Source organism: Schistocerca americana, chromosome 3 (genome assembly GCF_021461395.2).
Source record: "Schistocerca americana isolate TAMUIC-IGC-003095 chromosome 3, iqSchAmer2.1, whole genome shotgun sequence".
NCBI lineage: Eukaryota > Metazoa > Arthropoda > Insecta > Orthoptera > Acrididae > Schistocerca > Schistocerca americana.
In genome coordinates this window covers 383,228,583-383,251,955 of record NC_060121.1, presented here as the reverse complement: position 1 = coordinate 383,251,955, position 23,373 = coordinate 383,228,583, and the positions used below count along the sequence as shown (strand labels likewise).

The window sequence follows — 23,373 nt, the reverse complement described above, 5'->3', positions numbered from 1 at the left end:
AGGTGATAAAAATGTAATACAATTCTCACCACATTCTCAAGACCAGGGTTAATTTTCCTCTGTTATTTCATGATGTTAAGGGTGCTCTTTAAGTCATGTAGTGGCAGTGACTGATATCTAGTTAAAAACTGGATCATGGGCTTTGAAGAAGCAGCATTTTTAATGGGTTGGAGTCCACTGCTTGGTGATATTCATAATGACTCGGTACATTATTGAGAGGGTAAAAGAAGGTTCAGGGAAAAAACTTCTACTTCATGGTGCTGGTAGTGTGGAAGAGTTTAAGAGAACAAATAAGGTATGACAAAAGAGCTGTGAAGTTATTGCTGAAAGAAAGAACGAAAGTTACAGCAATGAAAGCTTTGGAAGCTCCAGTAAGAAAGATGCTAAAGACTCAGGTAACAGAAATGCAGAAAGTGCAGCTTGGGATCCAAACAAAAAGTGTTGCAGTTGTGGTATCAGTCAAGGTCAAGTGATTACATCCACAAGAGCAAGGGAAAGAGATGCTTCAGTTACAATGAATTTGGCCATGTCTCATCTGAATGCCCATAGCAGGGAGTAATCAAAAGGCAACAATGAATGCAGACATTTTTCAGAAGAATATTAACAACTATAAATTTTAAAATGTATGAATAAGTGACTGACTAAGAGGTGATGGCGCTAATGGACCGTGGCTGTCAATTTATTATGAAAAACATGTTCGTGAGATTATGGATGCTCCAAGGTTTCAAGATACAGGTGTTGCCTTGACATGATTTGGGAGAAAGTTGATCTCTTCATAAAGGTATTTGACAGGCATAGAAGAAATTGATGATGTGAAAATTGAAACAGATACTTTTGTGGTTTCTAGAGACACTATGAATTTAGAAGTGGTACTTGGGAATGATCTTCCTGACCAAACTGAAGTTTTAATAAACAACAGTGGAGTTACTATTAGGAGACCAGAAAGTGGTGTGTGACATAACTACGTCAGTGCATGAGAAAAAGCATGCTGTAATTGAGTTTCAAATTCAAAGAGTTTGCCCACAGATGGAGCACACTCTCCTTCATTGTGGCAATGCCAGACCACAAACAAGTGCTGTGACATGTACAATCTGCAACACCTTGGGTTCACTGTCTTCAGTCATCCCTCTCACAATCCCATCTGATTTTCATCTGCTTCCAAAACTTAAACACCTTCGAGGACTTCACTTTGGTTGTAATAAAGTGATGCAAGCAGAGGTGAGGTTGTGGCTCCATTAACAAAGTCAAACATTCTACAGTGACAGTGACACTCTAAAGATGTAGAACGTTAAAATTGTAGGAACAGACTGCTACTTGCTGTAAAGAAGACATGTTAAGTTGCAGATAGCCACAATTAAAAGATACTTACATAAAGCTTTCAGCCACAGCCTTCATCAGTAAAAGAGATGTACACACCATTCATACACACAAGGAAGCACATCTCATGTCCTCAGCACCGCCAGGTCCAGCATCTCGGGCCGAAAGCTTCTTGTAAGTATCTTTTAATTGTGCCTGTCTGCAACTTAACATGTCTTCTTCGCAGTAATTAACAAGCTGTCTTTACCTATGTTGTTGGAGTTTCCATTGTTCGATGTAGAATGTTAATAATGTTTGTTTTATTTAAAAAGATTTAAGAGTTTTCACCTAAAAAATTCAGAGGCATCACTTTTCAGCACATGCTCGTAGATTTCTCACACATTCATAAGTTCTTTGATGTACTCTTATCAACAGAGTTTAGTCCTCATGTTACCACCTTAATGAGTGTTCTGTGCAGTCATTGTGAAGATAATTTTGTGCTAGTATTGAGATCATGGCCTGTTATACATGGTTCTGCAAACCTTTTATGAGTCTCGTGGTTTTCAATTCATCCAATAGAATGTTGAACTGCATTTCCACCTAATGTACAGCTTTTTAAAGTACTTAATTTGTTTTATGCTGTGTGCACATTGTTCGTTAGTTTTTATTGATGCAATCCTCTTGTGAAGTTTGTCGCTACAACCAAAATCAGTAGAAAATGAATAATAAATTCTTACTCCTGATGGGAAATGCAAAATTCTTTATATTCCTGACAGCTGTAATGAGTCATCTCAGAAAACTGTTAATGCTGACTGTTTGTTTCAAGTAGCACTGTTAGATTGTAGAATTGGTGTTTTAGTATTCAGCCACAAATCTTAACTTCAAAATTATTATAAGCAAGGACTGAGAAGATTTTGGAAGTTTATTAAAAAATTTAAAAATGTTATTTTGTGTGAGTTTCTTGTATTTGTCAGTTTGTATCTCAGTGTATCAAAAGTCCGGTTTGCCCCTGTTATTGCGATGATGTATTTTCTCTTAAGTTTAGAGCTCACTTGTCCTGCTCTTGACATAAAGTAATTCTGTTCACAATGGTTGGTATTACCAGCTTGAGAAAGATGGGACGCCAGAGGTCCTTAGAACTCACTTGCTTTTTATTCTGATTACCTTTTCCTTCTGTGACACAAGGGCAATATTCTCAAGTAAATCTGCCAAAGGAGATGTGTGATTGTAGGAGGTCAGTATATGCAATCTTAAGATATTCATTTGTGACTGCATCTCTCAGTTTCCACATGAGATGGCAAATTGCTGCTATTCTCTTGGAATCAGGAGGAAAGTCTAATAGTTTTGCATTTTGCTTATATATGAGTAGTTAATCCTAGAATTAGTTCATGTGTATTATCGGGACTATAAAGTAGTTTGTCAGAATAAAACTGATTCATCGCTAGTTACAGTTTTTTCTGTGTTGCCTGATGCAATGTGGTGATGATTTTGTGTGTATTGAGCAATGTCATTTCATCTGCGTAAAGTGTTTCTGAGTCCTGGCCTATGTGAGGAAGTAACTCATTAATTGCAACAATGAAAAGAAATTGACTGAGGACTGAACTGTGCAATACACAAGTCAAAGCTTTTAACTGAACAAACCGTCTCATGTCGCTCAAATAGTACTTCGTATCAGCTAAGAGTGAGTTCTGTATGCCATAAAACTACAAAATTTCAAGTAGGATGTTAAAGGGTATGGAGCCGAAGTCTTTAGCCAGGTGAAAAAATACAACAGATACCAGATCTTTATTTTCAGGTGCTGTTAACATCAGTGATAGCAGTAGTAGTGCTAGAATCCAGATTGACTGTTGGGGACAGGATCATGCTTTTTGAAATAGTTATTTGGCTGGTTGTACATGGAAATGAAGTCCCGTGCTTCTTGACAGAGCATAGGGGAAAGATGCGGGAGACCCGCACCGCCGTACTAGGCAAGGTCTGAATGGAGGTGGTTTTCAGTTGCCTTCCTCCAACCATAATGGAGATGAATGATGATGATGAAAATGACACAACACCCAGTCATCTCGGGGCAGATGAAAATCCCCGACCTAGCCAGGAATCAAACCTGCGACCCCCTGCTCGGAAAGCGAGACCATGAACTGTGGACACTTGTACATGATAGACCTGAAAACTTCCGGAGAAAACTGGAACAACAGAAACTGGTTGTAATTTTCAGGAATGTGCTTAGCCCCCATTTTTGTAGATTGGTGTAACTGTAACAGTTTTGAGTGCATCATTGAAAGCTCCAGATTCTAAACACTTATTAAAAATGAAAGTAAATGAGTAACAGATAAGACGTTTTTGACTTAGAGAACTTCAACACAGCTTGTATAATATCATTGTGAGTGAAGCTTGCATAATATTAGGTACAGAAAGCTCTTGATGTAACTGAAAATTTTAGAAACAGGCTCACGTCAATAATGCGTTAAGTTCCCCAGTTGCACTGTAATCACCAGAGGACACTTTAAATCATCCAACAGTCAGTTGGGATATTTACAGTTTTTTTAGTGGAGGGCTTGATAACACATCCTCTGAAAACTGCCTAGAACAGATAGTTTGGAACTGCAGTCATGTTGGAAATCTATTTGGTTTAATGAAACAAATAGACCTGACCTCTTTGAAGATGTCCACATTAAAACTGGTGTCAGTTACCAGGAGACAGAGTTCAAAGGACAACTAAAACAACTAGCAAGAGTTGTATGTTATGTAAATTAGATAAAAAAGCATTAGTGTCATCTCTCAATGAGAAATTGAAGCTTTTAGCTTAGGACAGGAGAATGTTAAGAAAGTATGATTCAGGTTTTAAAACATAGTTGACCATGCACTGGATAGATATTTATCTAGCAGAGCAGTTCATAATGGGCAGAACTCTCCGTGGTATACAGTCCGTCTAAGTAAACTTCTAAAGAAACAGAGACTACTGCTTAGTAGGAGTAAACCAAAGTCTTCACTGACTAACATAACAGAATATTATCAAAAGATCTTTCACAAAACCCAAGAAAAATGTGGTTGTGTGTGAAGGCTATTAGTGGCACCATATATAGTGTCCAGTCACTCACAGATGAGACAGGAAATGAAATTCAGGGTAACAAAGCCATAGCAGAAATTATTAACCTGTTTTCAAATGTTCCTTTACAAAGGAAGACCCAGGAGTATTGACCCAGTTTATTTCTCACACCACTGTAAAGATGAGTGAAGTAGATGTTAGTGTCATTGGCACTGAGTAGCAACTGAAATTATTATAACTGAACAAAGTCCCAGGGCTCGATAGAATCTCCATCAAATTTTGTCTTTCAACTATAATCTACCACAAATTCCTCACACACACACACTCATGCCCAATAGTTGAAAGAAAGCACAGATGGCACCCATCTACAAGGAGGGTAGTAGAAGTGATGTACAAACTGCTCTCAAGTATTCTTAGCATCAGTTTGTTGAAGAATCTTAGAACAGATTCTGAGCTTAAATTTAATGAGGTATCTCAAATACAATTTCCTCTACCACACCAGTCAGCATGGTTTCCAAAACAGCGATCTTGTGAAATCCAACTTGCACTTTTCTGACATGACTTATAGAAAGTCATGAATCAAGGCAGTTGGATAGTTGCAGTATTTCTCAATTTCTGAAAGATATTTAACTTGATACCACATCTGCACTTTATTACCAAACATATAATCATATTGATATGAAGCAAAATTTGTGACCAGATTGAGGATTTCTTGGTTGTAGGACACAGCATGTTATCTTGGATGGAGAGCCAGCGACAGATGTAGAAGTAACTTCGAATATACCCCAGGGAAGTGTGTTTGGCCCTTTTGTTCATACCGTGTAGTAATGACCTTTCGGACACTATTGATAGACCTCATACTTTTCACAACGACGCATTTTCTATAATGAAGTGCTGTCTGAAAGAAGCTGCACAAATATTCAGCAGATCTTGAAAAGATTTCGTTGTGGTACAACTGACAACTTGCATCAAATGTTCAGAAATGTAAAATTGTGCACTTCACAAAATGATAAAACGTAGTATCCTATGACTATCACATCAACGAGTCACCATTGGAATCGAAAATCTCGTAAAATACCTGGGTGTAATAGTTTGTATGGGTATGAAATGGAACAATCACATTGCCTCAGTTGTAGATAAAGCAAGTGACAGTCTGTATGTAGTTCATTTGTTTAATACTAGGGCAGGGCTTCACAACATACGTGCTCGCGGAGCAAGCTGTGAGCAGCAAGGCGCAAGCACGGAGCAGCGCGAGCACGCTACCCCCACTACCGGATCAGAGCGGAGAGTGTGGAGAGTCACGTGGGGCACACAAAAGCTGCCGCCAGTCAATGTAAATCCGCGGCCACCTGCAGGGATATCACTCACGGATTATTACTGCGACAAATGAAACAAATAAAGGAGAATGTACACGTGCCACATAATTTTATTAGCTTAGTGTATGCCTCCACATTCGTATTAATTTGTGAACTGTTACACAATAAAAGGTGTCACTGAAGTGTGGGACTCTCGGTTATCTTGTACTTTTTGCCCTTTACAATTGTGCCTATGTTCGGAGTAATTGTTGTTGTGCATTGTAGGCGCAGCGTGCAGTTTAAATTTCGATCAGGCAATGCGTTTCTCAGGCGCGTCTTGTTACATTTCATTGCAGAGAACAGTTGTTCACAAACATATGTGGAACCGAACATTGATATTATTGTAGCCGTCAGTTTGTGCAAACGAGGAAATATATTATTGTAGCCGTCAGTTTGTGCAAACGAGGAAATCTATCCTGAGGGAAGTGTCTGTAGAATCCAAAATGTTTTTCTTGTTCTGAAATTTGTCTCTGTATTCTCTGTCACACTGCAGGTCAATAATTTCTAGTTGCAGCTCAGGACGAATCTTTCGCTGAATATGGAGAGGAGAACAGATCAAAATCACTGCCTAGTGCTGTCAGATCTTGAAAGCGTTGATCAAATTCTTCCTTAAGGTCAACTAAACTATGTGAATAACGTTCACAGTCTTTGTGAACATCATGATAATTTAGGAAAATGAGCTAGATTTCCTGTTTCCAGCTGACTCACCCAAAGTGTCAATTTCATTTTAAAAGCTCGTATTCGATCTATGAAATGAGTAATTAGCAGATCATTACCTTGCAGTGAAATGTTCAAAGCATTCAGATGGCTAGTTAAATCTGCTAAGAACGCGAGGTCATATTTCCATGAAGGCTCTTTCAATTCAGGAACACACATGTTATTTATTTCCATGAACATATTTATCTCATCTAATAGGCAAAAAAATCGAATTAATAATTCGCCACGACTAAGCCAGCGGACCTCGCTGTAATAAGGCAGGCTACCATACTGGCTTTCTACATCCCCAAGAAAGCTTTTAAATTGCCTGTGTTGTAGCCCATGCTTCCTTATATAATTGGTTGTACGAACAACAACAATCATCACATTTTTTAGTGATACTCTTTGCCCATATGTTTTCCTGGTGGATCACACAGTGAACGCCCCTTATTTCATTCGGCACGGTCAGTTTTTGCATTTTCTCCTTCAACAGCGCAACTAAACCGGATTTTTTCCCTGTCATCGCTGGTGCACCGTCTGTAGACACTGAAACTAAAGAATTCCACGACAATCCTATATTTTCAACACTTTCTTCAACACTACATAAAATATCACCTCCGGTTGTAGTGTTCTTAATGGCTACTGCATCGAGGAGCTCCTCCCTCACCTGAAAATCTCTATTAACACCTCTAATAAATATGGGAAGCTGCGCTGTTTCAGTGATATCACCACTTTCGTCCAGAGCTAGAGAATACACCATAAAATCGTTACAGATATTTGCAAGCTGGCTCTGGAAGTCGTCTGCCATGTCCTGTATGCGACGCATAATGGTCATGTTAGATAATGGCACAATCCGAAACTGTTCAACTTGAGATGGACACAAATGTTCCGCTGCAACTACCAAACATTCCTTTATTAAATCGCCATCAGTGAAGGGCCGCAGGGATTTTGCTAAAAGGAAAGCAATTTTGTAACTCACTCTGAGAGCTGCCTCAGTTGATTTTTCTTCGTCGTCCAGATCTTCTTCGAATAGCTTCCTTTTAATTTTAATAACTTCCTGTGGACGATCTGGTCCATCACATTTTCCACTTCTGTAGTCTTTCGCGTGGTACGACATATAATGTCGCTGCAAATTAAATTTCCTAAAAGAATTCAGCGTTTAGTGACATACTAAACATTTTGCAACACCAACTTTTTCTGTAAACAGATACAATTCCTCCCAATGGGGGTTGAACTGCGAAAGCATGGTTGGGGTTACACAACGGCGACTATTCAAACGTTCGCGCGCATTTCCCCTCCCTCCCTTCTCCGGGACCTTGCCGCTGCTCGCGAGCACGTGCCTGAGCAGACGCGAGTACTCGCGCTCAAAACCGGCTAGTTGTTAAGCCCTGTACTAGGGAAATGCAGTCAGTCTACAAAGGAGACTGCATACAAAACACTCGTATGACTCATCCTAAAATATTGCTTAAGGTTGTGAAGCCCATACAAAATGGGATTATCAAAGGATATTGAATGTATACAGAGAAAGGCAGCACGAATTGTCACAGGTTTATTTGACCCATAGGAAAGTGTCATGAAGGTGCTGAAAGAAGTGAACTGCCAGATGCCGGAGATAGATGCAAACTATCATGTGAAAACCTACTTAGATTCATCACTTTCGTGATGAATCTAGAAATATTTTACAACCCCTAACCTATCACTCCCACAGTGTTCACGAAGACAATGTGCATGTGTCATTTTGCTTGATTTTATTTTTCATCTCAATTACTGAGGCCAGGAAGTAAAAGTATTTTCATCCAGCTTGGACCACCTGCTTACAAGAATTTTTGTATATTCTATTCATTCTGTGTGTTTCCTCTCCATCTCTGCAGTTTTCAATATTTATTTTTAATATTTAGGGCTAATTTTGATTAATAGTAAATAGGAGTAACATTTCTGAGTTAGTTAGCATTGAAGTTAGCCAATCAGTCCATTGTGCATGCAGTTTCAAGCAGCCCACCAGATGCAAGTAGTGGCAGTTGTTCCCATACCATAGATGGCAGCGCATGTGAATGCTCAGCCTTTGGCTTACGTTTATCCTTACTACTGTCCATGTCCAATTTATGTATGACTCTGTTGTTTGGTTTTAGGATACTGAACAAAGAACACGTTTGGCGACACCATCTCTGGCAGGCCACTTTAATTTGTGCACACAGTGACCCAACCAACCAACTTTAGAGATACCATATTTACTCGAATCTAAGCCGCACTCGAATCTAAGCCGCACCTGAAATTTGAGACTCGAAATTCAAGGGGAGAGAAAAGTTTTAGGCCGCACCTCCAAATCGAAACAAAGTTGGTCCATTGTAATATGAGACACAATTTAGGTCGAATGAATGACGATACAGCTACAGTAGGCTGGAGTCGGAAGCTTAGCAGTTAAGCTTTACTAGGTAGCCATTGCTATGCGTCACGCGCTCTGTCCGTATCTATACGGGTACCTTTCCTTTTTCACGTGCTTCGTCTGGTTTGAATTAATTGCTTCTTTTTCTTTGATCTGGTAAGTGCCGTTCTGTTTGTTATAGGTGTTTACGTCACTCTAAGCTGAAAATGCATTACTGTTCTGTGTCATGAATTGTTTGTCGCATTCTGATAATGAGTGTTTACGGCCTGTCCCTGCTCGCGGCATGGCTTGTTTTCGTGCGCGCTACCGCTGCTTACAATTAAAAAAGAGAGGAATTGTTTCATTAGCAAAACAATGGCAAGAGACTGCTATTTGTTGTTACTTACACTGCTGCTTTCTTTGATAATGATCAACAACAACCAAAAAATATATTGCTTTTGATAGAAGACGTTCTGAACGAGAGTTTAGCGAAAATTTTTCTCCGTTTGAAAATCTTTGCAGACGCCTCTTTAGTACATTACATTCTGCACAGAAATTAGTCATCTTAGATTTAAAAATCTAGTCAATTGTCGTGCTTCATTTCTGCCTGTATCACTATTAGGCATAAGAATAATACGAATATAAACATGATATGATATGTATATTCTTCCGTGTTTGCTGTTGTCTCACCCTAGTTTCGTAATTTATTCGGCAGATAGGATTTAAATGTGATAGCAGCAAACACGAAAGAATACACGGCAAAATGTTAATATTCGTATTATTCTTATGGCGAAGAGAATACTGTATGTGATTCACAATTCATAAAAGTTCCTATTAGCAACCATCTCTTCTCACAGGTAGGAATAAATTCAGAACGTAGTGTTGGCCATATTGACAAACATCCCAAACAGTCTTGCCAGTCGGATTTTCGTACTGCATTGAAAAGCTGCTACATTCGAAGATGAACAATACGGAATTTGTATTTACTTCGTTGGATAATGTATAAAATGCAGTGGTCGAAACTCGGGGTGGAGAAGAAGGCTTGTCTTCCACCCTTTTTTTTTTTTTTTTTTTTAATTTATTTACTGACGCGGAGATTTTGGCGCTAGTATTTATCTTTGTGCCTGCAAAGCATGCCTATGCAGCGCTACATATATTCGACGGCAGAAGTCATTTGTGGCGGCACCTACCAACATTTTTCAGAACTTCCGCTTACTTTGCACTCGATTCTAAGCCGCAGGCGGTTTTTTGGATTACAAAAACCGGAAAAAAGTGCGGCTTAGATTCGAGTAAATACGATAATTAATTTGGAAACTGTGCTACATATCAGATTTTTTTCTTAAAAATTATTTTCCAGCGCAATCTACCCTGCAACACCCTTACAAACTTTTCAGACAGTTTGTGACCACCCCATAGGTACACAAAGCCCTAACTTACATCTGCTAATCTATCGATAAATGAATTTATATATATTTTTCTTTCTGCCCTCTTATCCATTTAACATTAGGCTTACTGTTGATTGATGAGGATGTTAAAAGTAATGGTTGATGACCTGCAAGAGCTCCACCTAAGGGCCTAACTTCATAGTACTTTTGATAAGTTAACTACAACTTTATCCAAGCAAACACATCTACACCAGTACTAATGATGTGTGGTGGTGGGCAACCCCCCCCCCCCCCCCCCCCCCCCATCATCTTTACGTTTGCAAATGGTGCATGGGTATTTTTCATTGTGGTCTTGTGTGAGAAGTATATGGAAGGAAGTAATATGCTGCCCAAATCTTCTTTGACTGTAAACTCTTAATATTTTCAAACTGCAACAGTACTGGATCTGTCATTGTCATCATTGGTGCAGATGGTACGCTATGCAGCACAACGTTCTTCATCTCTGAACATCTATTGCAATCTTCTTTCATTGAACCACAGCTTATAAAGTCCTGAATTCAGTCACAAATCAAGTTCAGTACTCCACAATTTCATATTTTGTTCAATAAATGACACCACAGACCTGTATGAAATGACCTCCGAAAGTCTAGGAAGATTGTATCAACCTGGATGCCTTTGTCTGCAATGTTCTGGATTTTATAGGTGAAGAGAACAGTCTGTTTCACGAGCTCTCTGTTTATGGAATCTATCTTGGTTTTTGCAGAGGACATTTACATTCTGCAGAAAAGTCATAAGACATGAGTATAGTACATGTTCCATAATTTTACAACAGATTGAGGTCAGCAATTAGGTATGTGCCTCAATGTGACAACCCTACTTAGAAACTGCAGTGACCTGTGCTTTTTCCCAGTTATTTGGTATTCTTAGTTTTTTTCATTTGGGGAACAAGTATTTTCACATAATCTCTTTAAAATCTCACAGGTATATCATCTGATCCAGATTCCTTTCCACTACTGAGTGATTTCAGTTGATTATCTATTCTACAGGCGCCCATCTCAGTATCTGCCATACCTGTTTGAGAGCAATAATTAAAAGTAGGAATCATATCTTGCTATTATGGTTTGTGGAGCAGTGTAAGAAGGTTTTGTGGAGTGTTGAGTCATGTTATATTATATGGCACTCAAATGGGAAATTTTGGCCCAGCAGAAGGCTGGTGTGAGTAATTGCTGGATTGTGTTGTGATGAGAATAAATTTTAGTGATTTTAGGTGAACATCATTTTAATTACTTGGTGGCAGAATTAATGCAGTTGTTAGGAGAATGTTTTAGCTTACAATATGATTCCCACATTTTGAAAATAGATTGTAATTGTACCTTCTCTAAAATGTGTCCCTTATATAAGGACCATTGTATTGTGATTAGGAGAAAATCAAGCGGATTTGCTGGTCAGAGCAGTGATCTAAAACCTGTCGGACATGTTTGGGATGAACTAGAATGTCGATTGCTTCTGGCTCAATTTTCATGAATATCTGCCTTCAAGATGAGTGTAAACAATTTACACCTTAAATTACCAAAACTTAGTCATTAACTTTCTCCAGAGGATACTCACTGGAATAATTGTGAAAGGGGATTGTGTGTGCTTTTAATTACATGCAGCTGGCCTCATTGGAGTGAACAGCAAATGGTGTTCAAAATCTTTTGGTCACGTGATTCTAAAAATGATGTGCTAGTTACAGTATGTACCGGGGGAAAAAAGTACAATTATGTGCTGGACAAACCACGACCAGTTTATCTGTTAACTTACTTTAGCTATTAAACTTCGTGGCAGATTAAAACTGTGTGCCCGACCGATATATATATTGCTTCTGGCTCAATTTTCACGAATATCTGCCTTCAAGATGAGTGTAAACAATTTACACCTTAAATTACCAAAACTTAGTCATTAACTTTCTCCGGAGGATACTCATATATATATATATATATATATATATATATATATATATATATATATAATGGAAAGAAACATTCCACGTGGGAAAAATTATATATAAAAACAAAGATGAGGTGACTTACCGAACAAAAGCGCTGGCAGGTCGATAGACACACAAACAAACACAAACATACACACAAAATTCAAGCTTTCGCAACAAACTGTTGCCTCATCAGGAAAGAGGGAAGGAGAGGGGAAGACGAAAGGAAGTGGGTTTTAAAGGAGAGGGTAAGGAGTCATTCCAATCCCGGGGGCGGAAAGACTTACCTTAGGGGGAAAAAAGGACAGGTATACACTCGCACACACGCACATATCCATTCACACATACAGACACAAGCAGACATATATATGTCAGACATCTGCTTGTGTCTGTATATGTGTGGATGGATATGTGTGTGTGCGAGTGTATACCCGTCCTTTTTTCCCCCTAAGGTAAGTCTTTCCGCTCCCGGGATTGGAATGACTCCTTACCCTCTCCCTTAAAACCCACTTCCTTTCGTCTTTCCCTCTCCTTTCCTCTTTCCTGATGAGGCAACAGTTTGTTGCGAAAGCTTGAATTTTGTGTGTATGTATGTGTCTGTTTGTGTTTCTATCGATATATGACCATTTGTGAGAACAATAAGTCAGTGATATGTAATGTTGCTAACATTTTTATGTTTGTATGTCCGTATATTAAAAATACTTGTTCTTCCTGTTCTGTGTAGGTTCTACGTGAATTACGTGGTGCATTATCTCAAATGAAACGAGATGATTCCTGTCGAGCTGTTCTGCTGACATCGACTGGTGGTCTCTTCTGTCAAGGTGTTGATCTGCACTGTGTGCTGCTTTCAAACATAGAACGGCGGAAGGCAGTAGCACAAGAATTTGCTTTTGCAATCAAGTAATTATTATTGCATAGACTGTTTATTTATTTTGGGGAGAAATATAGTATTTCATAAGTAAAATAAAATGAGAACTGTAGAAAAGCATGTTGCTTGTATATAACTGAATTAGATGTTGGAACGTTAACAGGTAAGAGACATAAGTCTGAATATACACTGGATTGTTTTGGATGCTCTTATCTCATTTGTCTCTCCAGCCTGCTAGGTCCAAATAGAACACTTTTTCTCTGATCCTCTTGGCATTTAATATTACAAGCTTAATATAAAGAAAAACAGCAGAGTTACATCTAATTTTATATTGTGACAAAAATTTGAAGCAGTTCAGAGAACTGTGGTTTAAAATAACTCTCTCTCTCTCTCTCTCTCTCTCTCTCTCTCTCTCTCTCTCTCTCTCTCTCTGTGTGCGTGTGTGCGCGTGTGCGTGCGCGGTTTTTTCCTTTGCGCAAGGGGGGGGGGGGGGGGGGCGGGCACACCTCGTGTGTGCAACACTTTCTCCTGTACAGGTTTTCAACTCAGTTTAGAAGCAGTGGAGGCAATATCCTGAAATTATTGTGTGATTTGAGTTGGAAGGTGGAGGAGGTAAATTGTAATTTTTCATGGAATTCTAAACTTTCTTGGGTTCACAAAATTCATAGTATAAAGCTGTATTGGGTTCGTTAATTGTATTACCAGTTTCAGTTACAAGCCGAAACTCAGACAAAAACATTTTATGTATTGTGAAAATATGAGTTATTTTTGTTTGAGTTTCATACCAAATGATGGTTTGTAACTAGAACTGGTAGTACAGTTAAAGAATCCAATACAGCCTTGTGTTATAAATTTTGTCAAAATTTAGCTAGGTTTTCCTGGTTTGTTTGTGGAAGTTGAACACGCATTGATGGCTGAACATTTTTGAAGTATTTAAATTAAATGCAATATGAAATACCACTACAAAATTGTTTTTATTATGTGGAAATAGAAGTTTACATACCTTGGAGTGAAAAAAGTAATTTTGAGTGTAGGGACTTTTATTGTTGTTGGTTTGATACAGCCCTTGATGCTACTCTATCCTGTGTAAGCCTCTTCATCTCTGAATGATTACGGCAATCATCAGCCATTTGAATCTGGTTACTGTATTCATCTGTTGGTCTCCCTCTATGATTTTTGCCCCCCACATATCCCTCCAGTATTAAATTGGTTGATCCCTTGATGTCTCAAAACTTATTCTATCAACCAATCAACTCTTCGTTATGTTGTGCCACAAATGTCTTGTCTCCCCAGTTCTATTCAGTACTGCCTCACTAGTTACCTGATCTACTCAACTAATCTTGATCATTCTTCTGTTGCACCCTATTTCAAAAGCTTCTATTTTCTTCTTGTCTCAGTTGTTTATCATCCGTGTTTCACTTTCATACGTGGTTACACTCCATACAAATACTTTCAGAAAAGACTTCCTAACACTTAAGTTTATATTCAATGTTAATAAGTCTTTCTTCTCCAGAACCACTTTTCTTTCCATTGCCAGTCAACATTTTAGGTCCTCTCTTCTTCTGCCATCACAGTTAATTTGCTGCGCAAGTAGCAGAATTCATCTACTACTTTTAGAGTCTCATTACGTAAACTAATTTTCTCAACGTTACATGTTCTAATTCGACTACATTTTATTGTCCTTGTTTTGCATTTTGTTGATATTCATCTTGTGTCCTCCTTTCAAGACATTGAGCAGTATGTTCAGCTACTCTTCTAAGTCCTTTGCTGTCTCTGACAGAATTACAAGTTCGTCGGCAGAATTTTTATTTTTTCTGTGTGGACTTTAATTACTACTCTAAATTTTTTTGGTTTTCTTTTCTGCTTGCTCAACGTGCAGATTGAATATATCGGAGAATGGCTACAACCCTGTCTCACTCCCTTCTCAACTACTCCTTCCCTTTCATGTCCCTTGATTCTTATACCTGCCATCTGGTGTCTGTACAGGTTGTAAATAACTTTTTGCTCTCTGTATTTTGTCCTGGCTACCTTCAGGTTTTCAAAGGGAGTATTCTAGTCAACATTGTCAAAAGCTTTCTCTAAGTGTACAAATGCTACAAATGTAGGTTTGCTTTTCCTTAACCTATCTTCTAAGATAAGTCATAGGGTCAGTGTTGCCTCGCGTGTTCCTGCATTTCTCCTGAATCTAAACTGATCCTTCGGGAGATCCACTTCTACCATGTTTTTCATTCTTTTGTACATTGATATCAGTAGATTCATTCTGCATTTGAATTCAAATGCTGCTTCTCTAAATTTTTGCAGTAGTGTTTCATGAAAAGATCATTGTATTCCCTTCAGAGATTCCCATTTGAGTTCTCAAAATATCTCTGTAATACCCACATCTTAATTGAATCTAATGATAATAATTCTAGCAGCCCACCTCTGAATTGCTTCACTGTCTTTCTGCAAACTGACCTTATGTGGATACAAAACACTCTAGCAGCACTCAAGAATGGGTCACAGTAGTGTTCTCTATGTGGTCACCTTTACAGTTAAACACACTCTCCTCCTACAATTCTCCCAATAAACTGAATTCAATCATTCGTCCCCCTACTACTATCCTTATGTGCTGAAGGAGGGCTCATTTATAATTGTAACAGTATATAGGTTCCCTTCAGGAAACTTTCATTTATTCCTGGGAAACTTGGTTGCCTTGTTGTGCTATCTGTCAGATAGGGGAAAGCAAATTATTTGTGGGGACTTCAGTGTTGATTCACTGAAAGAGTGTAATAGGAAGAATGACCAGGAAGTCTTGCTCGGTTCTTTCAATTTGACATCTGTCAATAATTTAAAATATAACTTATTTCATGATACACTTGTAAGAGAATTTGAAAACTGTTTCCCCAAGAAAGTAGTTAAATCTAATTATAAGAAACCACGCAAAAAACCTTGGCTTACTAAAGGAATAAAAATATCTTGTGACCACAAAAGGGAACTGTATCCAACAAGAAAGAGTAACAACCCAGAAACAGCCAAATATTATAAAAACTACTGTGCTACATTAAGAAAGGTTATTTAAAAGTCCAGAAGCATGTGCATCATGTCTGAGTTTAATACCTCTGATAACAAAATCAAAACAATTTAGAATATTATTACAAGGGAGACAGGGCAAAAATGAGTACTGGATGATGGCATCACCATCAAAGCGAATGGAAACTTGATAAACAACAAGCCAGAAGTCGAAAACATTTTTAATAATCATTTTTTAAATGTTGTAGAGAAAATAGGATCTAAATGTTTATTAGAAGAAGTAAGGCAGTTAATGGGAGAGGCCTTACCCACACCATTTGATACAATTGAAATTCCACCCGCCTCTCCTTCTGAAATTAGGAAGATAATAAACTCTCTCAAGAATAAACGCTCACATGGAATTGGTGGCATTTCCAGGAGGATAATAAAAGCTTGTTCCCAAGAAATAAGGTATTCTTAGCCACATATGTAATAGCTCTCTGAAGCAGGGTATTTTCCCAGATAGACTGAAGTATGCCATTGTTAAACCACTGCATAAAAAAGGGGATACGTCTGATGTCAACAACTACCGCCCACTCTCACTTCTGACTGTCTTATCCAAAATTCTTGAAAAAGTAATGTATTGTAGAGTAGCTTCAAACCTTTCTAAAAATAAAGTTTTAACAAAATATCAGTTTGGTTTCCAGAAGGAGTTTTCAACGGAAAATGCTATATATACTTTCACTAATGAAATATTATATGCTCTGAGTAACCGGAAGTCACCCATTGGGATTTTTTGTGATCTATCAAAGGCTTTTGATTGTGTAAATCATGAAATACTTCTAGATAATCTCAAGTACTGTGGTATGAATGGGACAGTGCTCAAATGGTTTAAATCATACGTAACTGTAAGAATGCAGAAAATTGAAGTAAGCAGTTCACATAATATGCAAAAAACTGGTGATTTCTCAAACTGGGGAACAATCAAGAATGGGGTGCCGCAAGGTTTGGTCTTGGGTTCTCTGCTGTTCTTAATATATATTAATGACTTGCCATTCTATATTCACGAAGATGCAAAGCTGGTACTTTTTGTCGATGATACAAGTATAGCTATCACACCCAACAGACAAGAATTAACTTGTGAAATTGTAAACGATGTTTTTCAGAAAATCATTAAGTGGTTCTCTGCACAGGGGCTCTCATTAAACTTTGACAAAACACAGTATATACATTTCCACACAGTAAACGAATGACACCATTAATAAATATAGACTTCGATCAGAAATCGGTAGCTAAGGTAGAATATTCAAAATTTCTGGGTGTATGCATTGATGAGGGGTTGAACTGGAAAAAAACACACTGAGGATCTGCTGAAATGTTTGAGTTCAACTACTTAAGCTATTAGGGTCATTGCAAATTTTGGCGATATACATCTGAATAAATTAGCGTACCACGCCTATTTTCATTCTCTGCTTTCGTATGGCATCATATTCTGGGGTAACTCATCATTGAGTAATATGTAATGTAATGTAATATCATTGCACAAAAGCGTGTAATCAGAATAATTGCTGGAGCTCATCCAAGATCATCCTGCAGACACTTATTTAAAGAGCTAGAGATCTTCACTGTAGCCTCACAATATATATATATTCACTTATGAAATTTGTTATTAACAATCTGAACGAATTCAAAAGTAATAGCAGTGTACATGGCTACAACACTAGGAGAAAGGATGATCTTCACTACTCAAGGTTAAACCTAACTTTGGCTCAGAAGGGGGTAAATTATGCTGCCACAAAAGTCTTTGGTCACTTACCTAATAGCATCAAAAGTCTAGCCATATAGCATTTAACAGGAAATTAAAAGATTTTCTTAATGGCAACTCCTTCTACTCATTAGATGAATTTTTGGATGTAGTAAGTGGGTAATTTCCCCAGACCACAAAAAAAAAAAAAAAAATAAATAAATAAATAAATAAATAAATAAATAAAATAAAAAAAAATTAAGTGTCATTTAATGTTTTGTGTAAAGTAATATCTTGTATAGACACCTTTTGTTAACCTGACACTTTCTACGTCATTACGAAGTGTCATATTCATGATCTATGGAACAAGTACTAATCTAATCTAATCTTGTCCCATTTCATACTGTTTTGTAGTGTTGTACCTAGATATTTAACTGATGTGTCTGTGTCAAGTACACACTACTAATGCCGTATTCGAACAGTATGGGATTGTTTTTCCCACTAATCTGCATCAACTTATATTTTTAAAAACAAAGATGATGTGACTTACCAAACGAAAGCGCTGGCATGTTGTTAGACACACAAACAAACACAAACATAAACACAAAATTCAATCTTTCGCAACCAATTGTTGCTTCATCAGGAAAGATGGAAGGAGAGGGAAAGTCGAAAGGATGTGTGGGTTTTAAGGGAGAGGGTAAGGAGTCATTCCAATCCCGGGAGCGGAAAAACTTACCTTAGGGGTAGAAAAGGACAGGGATACACTCGCGCCCCCCCCCCCTCCCCCCCCCCCACACACACACCTATGTCTGCTTGTGTCTGTGTATGTGCGGATGGATATGTGTGTGTGTGTGTGTGTGTGTGTGTGTGTGTGTGTGTGTGTGTGTGCGTACGTGCGTGCGAGTGTATCCATGTCCTTTTTTCCCTCTAAGGTAAGTCTTTCCGCTCCCGGGATTGGAATGACTCCTTACCCTCTCCCTTAAAACCCACATCCTTTCGTCTTTCCCTCTCCTTCCCTCTTTCCTGATGAAGCAACCGTTGGTTGCGAAAGCTTGAATTTTGTGTGTATGTTTGTGTTTGTTTTTGTGTCTATCAACATGCCAGCGCTTTCGTTTGGTAAGTCACATCATCTTTGTTTTTAGATATATTTTGCCCACGTGGAATGTTTCCCTCTATTATATTCAACTTATAGTTTTCTAAATTTAGAGCAAGATGCCATTCATCGCAGTAACAAGAAATTCTGTCCGTTATCTTGTATCATAAGGTCAATCGGTGACACCACCTCCCGTACAACCCAGCATCATCAGCAAACAGTCGCAGATTGCTGGACGCCCTGTCCAGCAAATCATTTATGTATATGGAGAATAATACGGGTCCTATCATATCTTTGTTAAAAGTATGCAGTGGGGCACTGTGTCAAATGCTGTCCGGAAATCTGGGAATATGGGATCTGCATGTTGCCCTTCATCCATGGTTCACAGGATATCATGTGAGAAAAGGGCATGTTGATTTTTGCATGAATGATTCTTTCTGAAACCGATGCTTATTTGTGGACAGAAGCTTTTCCATCTCAAGAAAATTTATTGTGTGTTACCCATCAGACCATAGATGCACATCTTGAACACCAATGGCCCTACAACACTGATAATTTGTAGTTCCTTTAAAATTATGTGCTAAGAAATACATTAAGTCTGATCCTGTTCTAACTTAGTTAATAATTACTATTAAAAACAGTCTTGATCACGATTTATTTTACAAGGTGACCGGTTTCGACCACTACTGTGGTCTGAAGATGACCACAGTAGTGGTCGAAACCAGTCACCTTGTAAAATAAATCGTGATCAAGACTGTTTTTAATAGTAATTATTTACAAGACATTGATCACTGCTGTTCCCATAATGCATTCAAAAGTAATTCTGTTCTAACTTAGGTTTAGACATTTACACTTTGGTTTACTGGAGGTGTAATTCACATTAAGTACTGTGAAAATCCCAAGACAGATCACTGTATATATATATATAATAGAGGGAAACATTCCACGTGGGAAAAAATATATATAAAAACAAAGATGAGGTGACTTACCGAACGAAAGTCGATAGGCACACAAACAAACACAAACATACACACAAAATTCTAGCTTTCGCAACCAACGGTTGCCTCATCAGGAAAGAGGGAAGGACGAAAGGATGTGGGTTTTAAGGGAGAGGGTAAGGAGTCATTCCAATCCCGGGAGCGGAAAGACTTACCTTAGGGGGAAAAAAGGACAGGTATACACTCGCGCGCGCGCACACACACACACACACACACACACACACACACACACACACAGACACAAGCATATATATATATATATATATATATATATATATATATATATATATATATAGTAGAGCAGAGGTAAAAGAGGGATCGTTGTAATGATGATATGGGCTGCAAATGTGAAATCCAGTGACATAAGCGACATAGAAAGACAAGCAGCCTGGAAAAGAGCATTTTGGAAATGACAAAGTTGTTCACATACTACTATTGTGAGCACCTACAGAAATTGTTTGAACAATAGTAGAATCACAAGTAGGTGACACAAATTGAGTGTCCACTGTCTCATCACAGAATGTGAAGGTTGCAGATTTTTCCACTCCGTGGATAGGCAACAACAATCTGTGCCAGATCTGACATCAGAGTACAATGCTGGTGTAGGAATAAATGTTTTGGAGCACTTTGTTCAGTATACATTTTTTGATCATGGACCTCTGCAGAATATGACCCCTTTGTGTTCACATGTTGACCTAGTGTCATCAATTACAATTGCAGTGGGCATGGGATTATCCAGATTGTGTTGTGGCTCAATGAAAATGTGTCTTTCACTTGAGTGATGAATCTTGTTTATTGTTATAGCAGGTCAAAGCCCTTGTAATGGTCCAGCAAACACCTGCTCGAAACACACACTGCTTTATCAGTGCAGGCCAATGGGGAGAATATTTTTGTATACTTCTATGGCACCTGTGGTAGTAACCAAAGGCATGGTGACAGCTGTGGACAACATTAACATCATTGTGGACTATGTACATCCCCTTTATTTTTTATGTCTCCCCAAGGGTGATGGCATCTTTCAGAATGGTAACTGTTCATGTTACAAGGCCAGAATAGTGTTACAGTTGTTTGAGAAGATTGTAGTGTATTCACTTTAATGGTTTGGCCACCAGATTCACATGTATGAAACAAACTCAACACGTCTGGAATGATTTTGAGCACAATTTCTGCTCTCACAAACCACTGCCCTGTAATTTACCAGAATTGTGCTCCATGTCCATAGATGTACCATACTGATGCCACATACCTGTGGAAAACACTCAAGGACTTACCGAATCTGTGCCACATGTAATTGCTACTGTATTGCATTCCAAAGGTGGACCAACAAGTTATGATGCAAGTGGCCATAATGTTTTGGTTCATTACTGTACCTTGTCTCACTCAGCAAATATATGCCCCACCTCACATTAATTTCCACAGCTACGTAGCTAACGTTGGTCATAAACTGTTTTATCCTAAGATCCCTTTTTTGCGTGGACTTTAGAAGTCTCTGACCAGGAATTAGAGAAATATATTTCACATTAGCTATTAATGAATTTGTCTACATGTTTTCCATACATACTGTTCTGTATTGTGGTGCGAGTTACCCAGTGGTATCCTGTTAGAAACAGTTAAATATTTCATCTCTTTCTCAGACTTGTAAACATACTCACTCAGTAGTGTTGTGTACACTTTTTTGTTCAAGTTACTAAGTTTCATAATACTCTGGATCTATATGGCTTTCCTTGTGAGCTTTCAGCAATATTCAAAATTGAGGTATGTTGATGAGAAGCTGACAGTCACTTTTTATACGTATGATCAGAGCAGAATAATCTAGATGTGTGTATCCTGATACCACAGAGTATTAATGTAATGTTTTGCATGTGTCATTTACTGTGAGCTCAAATCCACACGAGTGAGTAATGTTTTCACAGTCTATCATTGGAAACAGCACGTAACACCTACCAAGCCTCATAGTTGTGGAAGTTCCTAGCAGATAAAAATTGTGTGCTGGACGGGGTCTCAAATCGGAACATGTATCTTTGCAGACAGTTTCCTGACTGACTGAGCTATCCATGTGCAATGACTTGTGACTCACCTCGACAGCTTCAGTTCTCCGACTCTACCTGCTGTTTTCCATACCCTGTCTGCAGAAGCTCTGCTGTATACTTTTGTTGGACTAGCTATGGCACAGGAAGGGTACTGCGAAGAATGCATAGAACCAGCCTAGGGTTTGCTTTGCGCAAAGTTGTGTAGTACAAAATTGGTATGCAACTTGCAGATGCATACAATTTTATCTCTGTTTGGAAATTATTATGTACACTTAGTCGTATAGATCTGCTAGTTGGCGCATATACTTTTAGCAGGTGATATACCAACTACCATCTCCAACTTGTTCTGTTTGTAGTACCACATACGTTATACAAATGCTCTTTCCCACTTTGTATTCTCCTGAACAGGGACGATTCTAGAAGGCGGTCAAGGGGGGAGGGGGGGGGGGGGGGAATGGAATACGCTTGATAGAAGGTGAGATGAGGTCCACCACCGACAAATTGGTAAAATTTGGTGTTGCTTAAAGTAGGTTTTGGTAACTGTTTTGGAGTTCAGGGTAAAAACGTGTCTACAGAATGTGTGTGTCCGGGAAAATAATACGATTTGACCCAGCTGTCTGGCGACGAGTTTTTGGCTGGGGTCAGCAATTTGAGTGTGGGTAGGCGTACCCAGCATTTTTATCTGTCTTGATTATTGTAAGTGGTACTCCTACATTAATATACATCCAGTGTATATTAATGAATAATCAGACGCCCATTTTTAGTTAAATGATATTTTTTGGTTTAGATAGTAAGCTATTTGCTGCTCTTATTCCTTAGTTAAAATGTGTTTGAAATACATCGCAACCTATATTGCTACATAATTATAAAAAAAGATTGAACCTGTTGAAGTAGTACATTCACTGATTTCTGAAGTAATTTTATCCAGTGTAATGTCGTACTCCATTGGAGGGGGGGGGGGGGCTATAGCCCCTGTAACCACCTCCCCTTGCCACTGCCCCTTCTCCTGAATAACTGTTTTTTTCCCCTCTGTTTTTCCTGTCTGTAATAACCTTTTTGTTATATTCTGTGCTCCTGTTAGTTTGCTTCGTTATGATTTCAGGAGACCATTTCCTGATCCTATGTTGCCTTGTCGAGTACTGAAGCTTGCTTGTTGCCTTCTTTAATTTTGTATGGTTCACAAATATTACATATTTGACATACCACATTCCCATTCTGTTTTAAGTTTTTCTTATTTGACTTCCACAGAAAGATTAGGTTTTAAAGAAATTTAACAAACCATTGTTCACATATTGGTAGGTGACTCATTCTGTCCCTGGTTGTCAGTGCAGGTAAGTACCAAAATTTGTTGTAGTTTGATAATAATTGATTGAGCTTTCATGTTTCAATTTGTGGCATATTTAAAGTGGTCGATTTTACAAGTATCCAGCTTTCGACAATGAACAGTTTGCTTCATCACTCGAAACATTAACTATTTATAGTCACTTTTCTTTTCTTTCTCATGTCTGCCCAGTATAAGTTTATATTTTGGACCAAAATCCCACAG

The 23,373-nt window shown here is 38.3% G+C and overlaps 1 protein-coding gene across 3 annotated transcripts in view; it reads left to right on the top strand.

The window, feature by feature from the left end:
* LOC124605662 overlaps positions 1 to 23,373 on the top strand; it is a 100,038-nt gene that overhangs the window by 23,089 nt on the left and 53,576 nt on the right. For all 3 annotated transcript variants that reach the window (XM_047137498.1, XM_047137497.1, XM_047137496.1), the window contains one exon: positions 12,831 to 13,006. In XM_047137498.1, the coding sequence (XP_046993454.1) occupies positions 12,831 to 13,006 (176 nt within the window). The remainder of the gene's footprint in view (positions 1 to 12,830; positions 13,007 to 23,373) is intronic.